The sequence below is a fragment of the Balaenoptera physalus genome (assembly GCF_965194825.1).
Source record: "Balaenoptera physalus genome assembly, chromosome: 9".
Classification (NCBI taxonomy): Eukaryota; Metazoa; Chordata; class Mammalia; order Artiodactyla; family Balaenopteridae; genus Balaenoptera; species Balaenoptera physalus.
Window position 1 is genome coordinate 50,794,555 of NC_138888.1, and position 15,399 is coordinate 50,809,953.

General features: G+C 34.5%; 2 protein-coding genes across 7 annotated transcripts in view; both read right to left on the minus strand.

The window, feature by feature from the left end:
- The window catches only part of LOC309667344 (uncharacterized protein), a 180,913-nt gene extending 170,503 nt beyond the window's left edge, over window positions 1–10,410 (minus strand). The window contains 1 exon segment of the mRNA XM_082475725.1: window positions 7,076–10,410. The gene's annotated coding sequence lies outside the window, so the exon portion shown is untranslated.
- The window catches only part of CEP57L1 (centrosomal protein 57 like 1), an 83,497-nt gene that overhangs the window by 17,551 nt on the left and 50,547 nt on the right, over window positions 1–15,399 (minus strand). For 3 of the 6 annotated variants that reach the window (XM_082475313.1, XM_082475312.1, XM_082475314.1), the window contains exons 10-11: window positions 14,279–14,423; window positions 11,684–12,107 (exon numbers count right to left, since the gene is read on the minus strand). In XM_082475313.1, coding sequence (XP_082331439.1) covers window positions 11,889–12,107; window positions 14,279–14,423 — 364 coding nt within the window. In that variant the 3' untranslated portion in view covers window positions 11,684–11,888. The other 3 variants (XR_014267522.1, XR_014267523.1, XM_082475315.1) reach the window with 3 other exon arrangements.

Genomic DNA, 15,399 nt, shown 5'->3' on the forward strand with positions numbered 1-15,399 from the left:
CCACAGATAGAGTCAGGATTTCTAGGATTCTTTAAATCCAGAAGCAGATGACTTTGTGAAATAGATTGCTTCACCCAAAATCAGAAAAACAAGAATTATTCACCCAGGAGTAAATTAGTTAATTATGATTAATGTTCTATATCTAATGGACATATAAGAAAAATTCCTTTCTTCTTTATTTCAAACTCTCTATTGGCCACACTTGTATAAACTGGAATGAAAAACACTCTTTAAATGGCATCATGTTCCAACAGAGCCTTTGGAATTCAGAAAAAAAAATTCTATGAAAATTCTCAATATAGCTTAAAAGTAATACATTATTAGAGAAACATAAAAATTATGATTCTGGAGAAAATGACATAAAAAACTACTCCAAAATAGTAAAATTGGTTAAAATTACACAAAATACCTTTACTTAGTTCCTTACTTTTCATGGCCATGATGCTATTTTACATAGGTTCCATAAAAATATTCTCCTTTCTGCAAGGCAGTTACTTAAAAATTGCTTTTGTAACCATGGCCATGTCTCAAATCTCATAATTAAACAAGGTCCAAGCAACTTGCTTGAGGTGAACTGGATGGTTCTTGGTTCCTGGTCTTGGTATATGAGCTGATAAGAGCAATATTTCACATATAAAAGTAATGACAACCATATGAACTTTACAAAGCCTTCAGACAAAGTTAACTCCTAAATTTTAGTATCATGTGACTCTAGTTTTATTAACCAAATTACAAGAAGGTTTTTGTATATGTAAGTGTGACCTTTCATCAATTTACATAATAAAAACAAAACATCAAAGTAATGATATTGAATCAGAAAAACACTAAACAAAGTTATGTCACCAAAGCCGTGCCTTAGGAGGAAATTTGAAGGCAAAATTGACCCCTTAACCAGAGTAAGCAATGCACATCATATTCCAAAATCAGAAAACGAAATAAAACAACACTGTGTAGTAAAGGATTAACATAGTCTGTCTAGGCTGTGTAAACCTTTCACATTCCGAAGAAAGATTTCACACTTGCTCAATTCCTGGGAGATAACCTCTAAGCCCTTGGAATATTCTGCCTGATAAAAACGTTTTTAGTTTACCTGGGAGTCTTATGCCCTGCCAGATAATCTATGCTAACAATGTGATTTATGGTGGGGGCTTTCAGCCATTTAGTATCAGCTTAACTTCTAGAGGGGATGGAGACTGAAGGTCAGTCACATGTGCAGTCAGCCATGCTATGTGACCAGCCCACAATTAAAAAACCTGGACACCAAAGCTCAGAGGAGCTTCCTTGGTTGGCAATACTCCAAGCATATCACACATCATTGCTAGAATTAAGTGCTGTCTGAATGACTTCACTGGAAGAGGACAAGTAGTAGCTCATGCCTGGTGTTTCCTGGACTTTGCCTTATATCCATTTCTGAGTTGCTGATTTAAATTTGTGTCTTTTTGCTGTAATAAGCCATGATCGTGAGTATAATAGCTTTTCTGAGTTCTATGTATTCTTTAGTGAATCACTGAACCCAACGGTGACCTTGGGGACCCCTGAAAACACACTTTGCAACCCTGAGATAAAGTAATATCATCAAAAACAGTCAATCGGCCTGGTTCTTGTTTCCCCAGTAAATGAAACCTTGAGTCTTTCCTGTAAGTTATTCTCTGATAAAAACAACAGTATCCCTGATTTTGGCAATGCTGATGTCTGAAGATATGTGATGACTTTTTTGGATATGACAATTATGTGAGAAAACTGCTGTTTTCCACCTTGAAGGGAGTAACTGTAAACTTGGTGACCTTGGTATTTTTGTAAGTTATTTTTTTCTTTTAAATACTTGTCATATCTTTAATTTGTGAAAGCTATCCTTCTATAGCTTGGACTCCCTTACAAATCTTGTTTGCATATAAACTCCTTTTCTTTTCTGAATGCTTTAGTCTCTGAGTGGTTTATGTTTTATTTCAGCCAGTGGTAGTTTGTATCAATAGTACTTTAGTAGATTGATTAAGAGAATCAAACTCCACTTTCTGTGGAATATCCGTAGAAATGCTCAGAAGTGGCTCTGAGAATTAGAAATCACAGGAAAACATTCTACCTAAATACCAAAGGCACAGCCCTCACTCTACTTGAGAGCTATACTGTAAAAGAACAAAAGCGAAAAGGACCCTCTCTGAAAATCTAGCTTAGGTGCCCAATATTTAAATCACACCACAAGACAGAAGCATAGTATGTAATACTGACATAAATTCTTCCAAGTTTATCAAACCAAAGAGTTATATACATAAAATCATAGAATAAGTTTTTAAAAGACCAGTTCCTTTTGAGATTAAAGTAAAACATAGAACTTCTTAACCTAGAAATAATTTCTTTTAATTCTGGTACTGAATTTCCCAGCTTTAAATTTGTGGCTTAGCTTATTTTGGGGAAAATGAAGGTAATTTTTTAATCTTGTGCTCCAACATTCAATATTTAAGATATTAATAGTGCTGTTCTTTCACATGTATTACATATTTGGGGTTTAGCTATCTCTGAAAATATATTTTTAAAGTATTAAAGGTACTTTTTCTTTTGCTAGAAATTATAAAATAAAACCAAAAACGTTCCATGGTATTCTCAAGAGTGTTTTAAAATTTAATTTTAAATGGGTTTCCTGTGTACCAATAGGGTTTATGTTTTGAATAACACATTTGTGAAGTTAAAAGAACCTACAGTGATGAAAAGTGAAATACTTTCCAATTCAGCAAGAAGATTCTGGACAACTGCCCTGTAAACAGCAATCTTATATTTCAGGCAAGAAATGATTCACATTCTGTACTAGTTCAGTAATAGATTTTTCTGAGAAATACCCTACAAGTCAATGTACACTTAACTTTAAGGAAAACTAACCAAAGAATATCTTCCAAGGTTTTTCAGAACTTATCCTAAAACTTATTTAATCAGATTAAACAAAATTAGGTCAAAAGTATATTATTTTAACTACAACTAGAAGGTCTGGCTCACTTTACAATCCTCTTTTCATAAAGACTAAAATCTATTTAATGATTTAAGCACCTTTAATAATTTGTAGTGGTGAATAAACTTTCACAAGTGACTAGAATCCTATTATAGTGAACATCATTGTAATGTTCACTTCTTTATGGCACTTCTTCCTATGTTCTGACCATAGCCCAGAGCTGATATTTATATACTCCCATTCACTCATTTAAAGATATTTTATCAGCTCAGTAAAATGACATGTTTTTAAAGAGTGTCATGTTGGTGGTACATCAGGTTTTAAAGTTTTTTTAGTGTTGTTGACTGCTGATGCTCAGACAAATAGGGTTTGTCAAGGGATAAATTTTTGCTCATTTCAGATTCAAGACATGCACACAGTTTTTCTCCCACAAATCTCATTTCTTTATGCATTTTAAAATTGTCTCAAGCACGATACAGAAAAAATTTCTTTCCTATCCATGAGACCCAAGCTTGGTTAGATTCCACACAGAGGCACTGTCTAGATAGAAACAATGGGTGAGGAATAACAGGGCCATTTGTGAAGGAATTCATGTTGAATATATTTATTTGTATCCACATTAGAAAAACAACACTCCTCTAATGTAGGTTGGCTAGTGTTTTGAAAAGAGTATTCTATAGAAAAGCAAATGTAAATACCGTTACATTTAAAATGGGACTTCTATCTGTAGAACATACAAAACAAATTTGAAATGGTATTTCTGGGGTAAACAGTAGTCTGCCACAAGCCATAGCAGGGGATTTGGGAGTATTCCTGTTTTATTTTATTTATTTTATTTTATATTTATATATTTGTTTGTTTGTTTATTTAGGCTGCACCGGGTCTTAGTTGCCCCATGCGGGATCTTCCTTGTGGCATGTTTAGTTGCGGCATGTGGGCTCTTAGTTGCGGTATGCGTGTGGGATCTAGTTCCCCGACCAGGGATTGAACTGGGCCCCCTGCACTGGGAGCACAGAGTCTTACCCACTGGACCACCAGGGAAGTCCTCAGGAGTATTCCTATTTTAAACTGGCTATCTCACTTTCCTCTACAACATCTTTCAAATTCATTCCCTTTGAACATTTATTAAGAGCTGGCTTTTTCTTTTCCAAATAACATTTAGGACTACATTTTAAATTATAATTCGGTACTCACAAAGTTTCATAAAACACCACTACCTTCTCTATGTGTGATGCACTCTGATAGTTTCAATGCTATTCTATATTATTTTCAAAATGTTGGTAGTGACCCACTAAACTGATTTCACAATCCATTAATAGGATATGATCTACAGTTTGAAAAATATTGACTTGGCCTAAGTGATAAGGAAGATGAAGTATGAGGAAACTGAATGGCTTAAATTCATAAGGAAAGTGACTGGCAATCATTTGCATAATTCTGTGCAAGTCAATAATTGGCCTCTGGAATATAACTTGTCTCTATATTATTTTTCTGTTGCAGTCTAAATCATTATTGCTTGACTTTTGCCCCCCTCACTCTCCACTCCCTTCCCATTTACTTCCGTGTTTCATACCCATTCTTTCTACTCATGTCTTTGAATTTGATGCTTGTTATGTGGCAGTACTTGTTTGAGATTACTAGGTGAACTGGTATCTTCAATCAACAAGCCTATAGAAAATTAAGAATCCGAGACCAATTCTGCCATATATATAAAGATAGCGAATGAAGAAATACAAACAGGCCAACTTTATCTATCAATGGTTGAAAACAAAGGTTTGGTAGACAAATATTTTTAGAGCATCTATTCTGTGCTGGTCATTATACCTCTGTGTCACCTATTGTTCTTTTCCTTGTATGTTTATGTATAAGTCTTATCTCCCCTATCAGACTATAAGCAACTTGAAGACAGAATCCATGTATAATGTCTTTGAAACTCCCGTAGCAACTAGCACAGTATCTTGAGATCAACAAATCCTTGATTATTAGAGATCAATAAATACTTGCTGAATGAACAAGTCAAACACACCAATATACAAGTAAAGAACTACCTTGGTTCTCAAACCTCTTCCTCTTAGCATCATAATATCAAAGAAAGCATCATTCTGAGTGCCTGTTGTCTGTGCCCGTAAAGAAACAAATAATAAAATACTGAAGTATTCTTAACTAGTGGTTATGTAAAATATGGTCACATACCCTTAAAAGATGAAACAGCAGAATAGCTGAACCGGTGCCTGAAACAGCAGTACCTGACCCAATATGCTCACTCCGGATGAGACCACATAATAAGGTTAACGTATTTTCATGAAATGTAATTATTAAATATTTATTGAGAGGCTACTTAACACGGGGCAGGTATTATGCTAGGTGCTGGGTTACAGCGGTGAGCAAGAAAGAATCTTGCCCTCAGGGAGCTTTCAGTCTATGGGAAGACAAACAAACAAATGATAACAAGAAAATGTGCAAAGTGCAAAGACAGGAAAAATACCCAGAAAAGGCAGCTAAGCCAGAATTCGGAGCAGGTAGGGGTGTGAAGAGGAGGCTTAAAGAGGGCTTCTTAGAGGCAGCAGTTAGTTGAGACCTGAAGAATGAGGGGAAGTTAGACAAGCAAAATCTGTGCAGAAAGTATGGTGGATAACTTCATCTTTATTTTAAAAGATTATTCTAGAAAGCTGATTATACCATTCACAGAACTTTTTATCTTCCTTTGACAGAAAATTCATAATGCCCAACATTCCACCTCCAACCTGGATCCAGTCTCCCAACATTACAGACTGTTGAACTGGTCATTTACAAGTCTTATATTGTCAAAAAAACTCACCTCAGAGCACAAAGTAACAAGAGATCAATTTGCTTCTCTAATATTTTCTGTCAAAACTGTTAAACACATAGGATACAATGGACCATGCATATATAATAAAAATACATTTCTTCAGTGGGGGTGTACTATTATAATTCTAATGATTGCCTATGGCATCTAGTAGGCTCTTGCACCAAATGAGAATGCATGACACTGTACCCATAAGGAGAACACTCCCAAAAAACCCACCAGGAAAAAAGTCCACCTGATTCTTTAAGTAAACCATTTACAGCTATACTCAAAACAAACTCTGGCCTAGACAATATTTTAAAACTTTAACTTTACAATTTTGTTATGTCTAATTCTCTTTACGTAACAAAATACATAAATAAAAAATAAAAAGGAATTAAAAGGAGGAAAGTTACATGAAAATAAGTATATAGGTTATGAAGAAAAAGGCTGAGGCATTGGCAAGGTCTATTTAATTACCAAGAAGTGAATTTATTTTCACATCAGTGACAGTCAATTATTTTTATTTATCCTCATTTTACTTTAATTAAAAGGTGCCATGGCACCCATAAAGAATTTTTTAAATCTCACAGATGCTCTTATGCCTTAGATAGGCTTGTCTTGTTGTACATCTGGGAGTCGGCTTATACTTATCTAAACTTCACATACAATTAAATGTTCTCCGTAGGTACAGCTTTAGTTACAGCTGAATAGAGTTCCAGGAAACCCCATTAGGAGTTTCACTATTTACTCTACACCAACAATGGCAGCTGGTGCATTTTTGGCCACAGTGAGCACTCTTTCCATTGCGCGTGACCAACCCACCTTTTCCCCCGAGTTTGATGTCTCACAAGTCAAATTTTAATTTAACTTTTGATGTTTTATCATGGGTTAAGAATGCTATTTTATAGTTAAAATTTTATTTTTGAAGTAAGAAGGCTATACAAAAAACTCAGAAATAATTTTCAAGCACACCATCCTAGCCAGTTAGCCCACTGTATTAAGTATCTCCTTCTTCAATCTTATACTGCTAAAAACTGAGCATTTCCCTCCAACCCTCCTACCTTTAGCTACAACCTGATAAAAATGGCCATGTTGCCAATGACCCACACAAGTATAGTTAATTCAAGATTCCAGCTCCTATTTCCAGGATTAGAATAGTCACAATACCTCCTGCTTCAGACACTCAAACTTTCTAGTTTCACAGTTTCGTCAAAGTTGAGACCTGTCTTGGCTAAAAAGTTCCAATTTCATTTTTTTCAATTTCTGATTAAATAAAAGACAAACAAACCTGTTTATTACTTAAGTGAACAAAATCTATGATATCCTACCGAGTTTCTGCTAGGCAGAGCACAGCTGCGGGGTTGCTACAGCAACTCTTGTACACTGACCATAGACTGCCCCATCCAGGAAGGAAATCATTTGCTCCACCCCCTGAGGAGTCAAAGGCAAGCAGCAGTCTGTGAGCAGAGACACATTTTGAGTTCAGTAATTGTGATCGAGCAATGAGAGACCATTCTTTATTGTCTCTCCTAATAAATGTCACCCCAACAACACAAACTCCAAACCAAGTTGCTGTGTGTGATTATGTATTTCTGCACCATAGTAGGACTATATTCTTTACCCACCCCCCACTAGAAACCTGAGCCAGGAAACAAGCCAAAGCAATTTCCTCCCAGGCACATAGAAAAAGAAAAAAAAAAAAAAGTAAATTAGAATATTCTCACTTTTTTGAAGAGTACCTTTTGGCTCTTGCTTTCAGGCTTTAACCCATGCAAACTTAGGTTCTACGACAATTTTTTCTTTTTTTTGGCTACTCAGATCTAACATTTATTGAGTTTTTATTCAGTGCCAACACTTCTGCTGGGTGCTTTGACATGTTATTTCATTTAATCTCACAACAACCCTATGAGGTAGGTAGTAATATAATCCCACTTTTACAAGTAAGAAATGGAGGCTCCAAAAAGTTATTTGATCATCCAAACTACTAAGTGGCAGAATCACAACATGAACCCAAGTCTCCTAATTCTGAAATCTATGTTTTTTCTACTATACTACACTGATTTTGCAAGAAATATCTCAATTCTTAATTGAAATATTCAAGTGTTCCTTAAATGAATTTAATTTCTTATGGTAATTTGTTTTAGTAATACATTTCCACAAGTAATGACTTCACTACTGATAAATCTATTCGGCCATTGTCCTAAGGTGCATAGAAAACAAAGGCACAGAAAGATAGGGCTGCATTAATAGTCCTGGTGAGTTTTTTGCTAAGTATAAGCCACAGCACTCACATTCTTTTTTTTTTTTTTTTTTAAAGCATAATTGAATTTTATTTTCTTGTTATATAGAAAAAGAAAAAACTGAAATTTACACATTATTACTGAACACCAGCACATTTTATTATTGATGATTTGAGATAAGTTTGCTTTGTAAATTAAGACTGAAGGTCAACACATTGAGAATGAGCACTGTAAGCAGATATAGAGAGAGTGTGTGTGTGTGTGTGTGTGTGTGTACTGTAAATATATATATAATATATAAATATATATTTATATATTATATATATACGCGTAATCTTGTAAGAAAGGAAACAAAGAAATTAGCTCCCATATTAAATATCAAATATCAGGCTTAAACTGGCCTAGTACATAGTTTTCTAGGATTTATGATTATGATTCATTAAAGTTATATGACTTACTAATGTAAAGCCCTCAAGCTGTTAGACATATTCTCAAGAAGGAAAAAACAAACAAAAAACAAACAAAAATAACCTACAACAACAAAAATACAGTGAACTTAGTACAGAGCCCTGCACATAATAAAATGTTTGGCAAATGTTTGTTAAATGCAAAGATCTTCAAGAGTTACTGTGATGCTGGTAGCCAGCCAGTGTCCCAGGTATCTACCCTCTCTAATTAGCTACAACAAAGCCTGCTCTTTTCTGTCTCCTGAGGTCAGCCCTTTGGTGAGAAGGGAAGAAAGGTGCACAATACGAAACAGCTTAAGTGGAATACTGACAAGAGGGAAGAAGAAGCCAAATATACCAAACTAAGAATCTAATTTATCTTATGCTACCCAAGTCCCCTCCAAATCTGAAAAGGCAACTGCTCCCAGGCACTCAGAAATGGGAGGAAAGGATTATTGTTTGGGTGAGGTGATTGGCTGGAAAAAGCCCTGAAATATGTTTCAAAATATTCTGGACTACTGTATTCCTGATTCAGGTGGTATATTAAACAACAATGTGCATGTGTCTGCTCTTTGCCTTATTTGATGACATTAACAAAGCAGGCAGTCTAGCAGTAAAGCTGAAGTATCTCTGGAATAGGAAGGGAAGAAGGGGAAATGGAAAAATCTTCAAACCTTTGAATTAATTTTACTATTTTTATAATGTGCATCAGGGTTGTTTGCTGTAGTCCTGATTGAAAAATGTATCAGTAATCATAAAGTCATTGTTTTAGTAAGTGTGTAAAGGTCATTTGTTGCTGTTATTCAGGATGTAACAATAATGACTTTATCTTTAAGACAGTAGATGGTACTGTGAACAGATTGTCACAGGGAATTGCCAAGATATAGATCAGTTTGGGAGTTGGTGGCAGGAAATTAGAATGAGATACAGAGCAAAGTGTCAACAGCAGCAAGTGTGCATATCTGCCATTTTTTATCAGTTTTTTTTTTTTTTAAAGCAGTGAAGAGGAGACTTGGATGAACAGACCTCTAGAAAAAAGAGAGGAAATTCCTACAGAATGTATATAGAATAGTGGAATTGGAGTCACAAAAGGAGACATCATCTAATGGAGTTAAGTTCAAGTCTTTCCAAACTTGAACACATGCAAAACCTTAATCCAACGTTAGATTTTTAAAAAATGTGTAAGTAATTTCAAATTAATTGTATAAGGCTGTCTTAGTAATTATCATTTATGTTTTTATATATAAAATGACGAATATATTAAGCAAGCATTCAGAGTAGTTTATTCAATGTTCTAATGTTATTCTTTAAACAGATGAAGGAAATCAGAAGTTAACACTTAGAAAATGTACGTCTCCCTATGTAAAGACTCAAGATTTCAGTAGAAAACAGTATCATAGAAGACAGCCACGATTCAGTTAGTATGTAGCCAAGATTGCTGAAAAGGTGAAGTTCATGAATCAAAATTAAGGGTAAAATCAGGAAATTGAATGACTAATACCAGAGAGAGGAAAGGGTCTTTGAAGGAACTAAGCAAATATGATCTTGGATAGATTATCTCGGCACATGGATTTCAAAGGAAAGAACAATGGTTAGGAAAATAAGGAAAAAAAGGAAGTCCGTGAAACAAGATGAAACTCTGAGATAATGATGGAAATAACCTGAAGAAATGTCAATTTTAACCTCTGTTCTACAACCACAGTTTACAAAAATTTTATTTTAGATGATGGTGATTATTATTATTAAAACAAAACTTACGCTAACTAGAACAACTTTACCACTGCTTTCTCATTCTCAAGTTCTCTATTTGATTCATTTCTGGTTAATTAGTTTCACCTTCTGTTGGAGTTTTAGGTTTTTTTTTTTTTTTTTTTTAACATTTATATTGGAGTATAATTGCTTTACAATGGTGTGTTAGTTTCTGCTGTATAACAAAGTGAATCAGCTATATGTATACATATATCCCCATATCTCCTCCCTCTTGCGTCTCCCTCCCACCCTCCCTATCCCACCCCTCTAGGTGGACACAAAGCACCGAGCACTCACATTCTTGAGGAGAAAAGGCAAAGTTGAAAAATAGGTAAGGTGATGAAACTGAGTTTAGACGAAGCAGTCTGTGGAACATCTCTGGGGCTGAAGGTGCTGTAAAGGGAGAGGGAGTGAAAGTGGGTGAATGACAAATGTACTATTTGAACCAGAGGGAGAGAAACTTTTATCTCAGCCATTAGTTGCTTTCAAGGACAATTCCAAGTATAAATGTGCCAATTTTCAGTCATCTCCCCACTTCAGGTATGGAAAGGTCTTCTAACAGCACCTCTTCTCTCGATGAGACTGAATCACAGTTTTCCTCCTCCCCCAACAGAGGGTCCACAATTACCCTCTTTCTCCTACACACACTTTTTGGGATTTCCTAGGAGGATATAAAGACTGTCTTTTAAAAAATTGCTTTTCCTAGCTCCCCAAGATGTTGATCTTTTTATTCTTTCACACCTATAGCTTGAACATCCCCCCAGCTGTAGATAAAGATGTACCTCCCAATCTGTCCCTTTGGAATCACCATCTCTTAAACTGCTACCCTATCTTCTGAGTTCCTCACTTCCGTTATGCCTTTTCTGTCAGTCTTCTAGTTCTACTTCAGTTGATGACTCCAGTTCTCTAGTTGCCCCAAAGGATTCTGATGAGAAACCAAATAAGTTCAGAAGAGTTGTACTAGTTTCCATAGGCTTCTGGAAAGATAGGTCAACAAATGTAAATTTATTATAAAGCATATATGTACATAGAAATCTCTTATGGCACCACTAATCAAAATATCAAAAATATAGTTATAAAGGAGTAAGATCAAAAAAACCAAAGCTAGATTTGTAAAACAGAATGGGAATAGCAGAGAAAGGCTTCCACAGCTGAGTTACTGTCATCTAAAAATTAAGTAACTATGGGTTCCTATTTGTAATTGTCACATAAAAACTTGGGCTAAAGGCCTCTTCCCAAAAAAGAAAAACATTTCCCAGCTCTAAAACAAGATAGGGAAGAAGCACCAGGAAAGTAAAAAGACCTTTCCATACTCTGTTAATTTTATATTGGTTCTTAAGGTTCCAAGCCTACTAAATGAAAAAGTGTTATGGCACTTGTATCTCAAATTTAACTCAATTTTAAATATCATCAGTCTAGTATAATTTTTTAAACTTAGCTTAAGGTATCTGCAAAGTGAACAATGTTTCTAACACATGGTGAGATTAGGTACTTCAGTCAATAAGAAAAACAAGAAAGCAATCATTTATTATTTGGGGCTCTTAGGAGGTCATTAGGCATTAATTTTAAAATACTACAATTTGACACTTTATAGAGGCTAGAAACATAATTCAAAATTTCATAAAGGTATATTAAATTAAAACCACTTCAGATAGTTCAAGATCTCACTGACAAAGTTCATTTAAGGTGACAGTTTTGCTATTGTGTTACTGTTCCCACATGATATCATCTCTTCTCAATTTCATTTGAAGATTATGGACTCGTATTGGACGAAAGTTGCTGTTCTTTTGAGGAGAGTTAGTTAGCAAACATTTTCTGGGGCTATTTTTTATGTTCTTTGATCCTTTACAGTTGCTATCTTCTTTCTGAATAGCTGAAGCTTCACTCATCTTCGAATTCTGAACTTTTTGCTGCAGTTTGCAGACCTGGAGAGAAAAAATTCTAACATTTTAGTCAAAAATATACTTAAAATATACCTTACAGTAGATGGATTGGATTGATGGTTTAAAGATTACGTGAAATTAAAAAGTTCGGTAAGTCTTTATTTATTGAATACCTATTACATGCCTAACACTGTGCTAGTTAGACAGAAATATAATGAATAAAACAATCTTTGCTTTCAAGGAGTTTACTGCTCTTATTAGTGAAATAAAAGCATATATGTGACAACTAGAGAATAATTCAAGCCACAATAACTTTGAGTAGGACAAAAAGTGTATATGTGAAAAGGTTAAAGTAGGACAAGATCAATGTGGGCTGGAGAAGCTGAGAGGAAGGAATGTTTATGTAAGATATGAAATGGGAAAAATCTGGAGAACAGGGAGGCGAGAGAAGGACCTTTCAGGTGACATTAACAACAAAGCGAAGATTTGGTGCTAGGAGTGAGCATCAAGTTTATAGAGCTTATATATATATATATTTATTATTATTTTTTAATTTAAAGTATTCATGAATTTAAAGTACTACTGAATGCCAGTTTAAAAAAAAAAAGGCAAAGGAATAACTTTATCTCATTGAGGAGTATCTAGTAATGATTGGGTAGACAGAATTAAACAAAACAAAACTTATAGACTAGTCAAAACCCATTTCTTCCAAGTCCAGTCCATTACTCAATCTTTTTAAAAATTTTTATTATTTATTTATTAAATTAAATTATTTATTTTGGCCAGGCCACACGGCTTAGCTCCCTAATCATGGATCCAACCTGTGCCCCCTGCAGTGGAAGCGCAGAATCCTAACCACTGGACCGCCAGGGAATTCCCTCCATTACTTAATCTATTTCACTTAAGCACAGCCTAATTTGTAGAGCTGGTCTAGACATTGGCTAAGTATCTGGTGTTCTATTTGTCTAAAAATGCTTGAAAATTTATACTGCTATAGTTATTATGGAATATAAATAATATTTTTCAAAATATTATTTATGTACACACTTCCTAAATTAAAAAAATATGACTATTCTTCTATTCCTTTCAAGTTTCTCCTGTGTGATTCTAAGAAAGTATACAAGTTATATAATCTTCATCCTAACACAATCATACAAAAAATTTACTTACTATAGACTTAAAAGCCAGTAAAGTGAAAATGTTTGCTTCAAAATTTCATTTCCTTCTTTCTTTCTTTATTGGCCATAGAAGAGTAAAGGCAGTAAAATTCTGCATTCTTTATTACTTTCCTATAAAAGTGGGGAAGGCTTAATTGTGAGGTTAATATATCACCAACTTATATGAATGCTGATTATTCCATAGGCAGATAGCTACATGATATGACCTGAGGGTTCCTGGAAAGATTCCCTCTGCTTTCTGTTCCAGTAGCATAATCGTAGTAAGAATGGAGTCATTGTCTTGGGATAAAATATAATATTCCATGATTTTTTCATTAAAATATTAAAACTGTTATGCCATTCTTAGCTGTTAAGAATTTACACACAAGGATAGAGTCCCCCTCATCACCCCTCTAGAGCTAGCTGAGCACAGGTCCCCAGGGAATAGAACACAGCATAGCTTGTTCCGGGAAACTAGAAATAGCAGTTTTAGAGTTGGGGTACTGCTTCAGAAGCCAGGTTTATATATGCATTAGACACCTGTTGACATAAGGGGCTTCATTAAGGCATTAGGGAAGAGAGGGATAAGGGGAAAGAATGCTAAAAGGATAACTGGGAGAGCTGTAAAGCAAATCTAGCCTACCTCTTAATTTTCCCAAAGTTATTTTTGAATACATAACTAAACTTACTTTTCTTTTCTTTTTTTTTTTTTTTTTGGCCACACCATGAGGCTTGCAGGATCTTAGTTCCTCAACCAGGGATTGAACCTGGGCCCCAGCAATGAAAGGGCCGAGCCCTAACCACTGGACCACCAGGGAATTTCCCATAACTAAACTTCCTTGTTTCCTTTTCTTTGTATTATCTTGGAGAGTTACGTAGGAGGCCATGTTATTTCAATGGACAGATGACTCTATAATAAGCCTAAGGGATTCCTATCTATCATCTTTTCTCTAAGCCATACACACAGGCCTCAAATTTGGAAGGTCATACACAGATATAACACTGAATCCAGATACATTATCTTTTCATTAAAATCTTTTACTAAAGCCTTCTTACACTGTCTTGATGCTTCATTAGTTTGGAAATTTGTTCTCCTTTAATTTCCATTTTCTTGACTAAATGTTCTAGTTCACATTCTATGTTTTCACAGACTGATTGGCTTTCAGTTTCTTTCATTTGATTCAGCAGGTCTTGGTACTCCCTATGAAAGAAAAGCAAATATCAAGCACTATTACAGTTTATAGTATATGTCTTTGTCACAATTAGACAATATTCTGTTCAATCATAAATTTTAATCAGAGCTAAATACTAACCTTCAAAGACAGTCTCTTTCTGTAGGGTTATAAAATTAAATCTATGGTAATTATAAATAGGCTCTTATGATTTGAGATTAGATATATTTAGAAATATCTTAGACTTAGGATCTTAAAGAATCTTAAAAAAAAGGTCTGAATTCTTGATGTTCACAGTTAAATGTAGTAAAATATTCTGATGTCCTTAGCTAGAGGCATTAAGGGACTCTTTTTCATTCCAAGTTTGGAATTCTTAATGTAGAATCTGTGGAAGAATTCCAGCTATAGAAGTATTTGCCTGAGAAATCCCGAGATTTGGTGATAGCCTACTCAAAGAAACACTGCCAAAAGAACTAGTTATATCTTCTACAGAGGTCTTAGTCCAACTAGCTGGCCACCCAAATCACGTATTTTCTGGAATTTTTGTTGAATATATATTTAAACTTGAAGCTTAAAATATATATCCCATACAGAATCTTGTTTACTATGGATGCTTCAGACTTGTAATGCAGACCAGCCAGAATCTAAAACAAGAAATTGCTTTCCTATTTGTCTAATGAAATCATTCATTTAACTAAAAAGATTATAAAAAACAAAAGGAGAATTTTTCTTATAAAAGCATTTGTGAGTTATAATTTAAGGTCACCAGACTCCATTTGTTAGAATGACAGAAATATTTGTCTATCAGTTCAGATCTTGGGAATACAGAAACACTTTAAATTGGAAACAGTAGTAATTACACATAGATAATTAAAATGCAATTTAAATACAACAAATATAATGAAAAATCAATGACAACAAATCTGCAGATCAAAATAAATCCAAATGGCTAAGTAAGACTTTTAAGAATTTATAACTGGCATTGTTTGAAAGACTGAGAAGAAA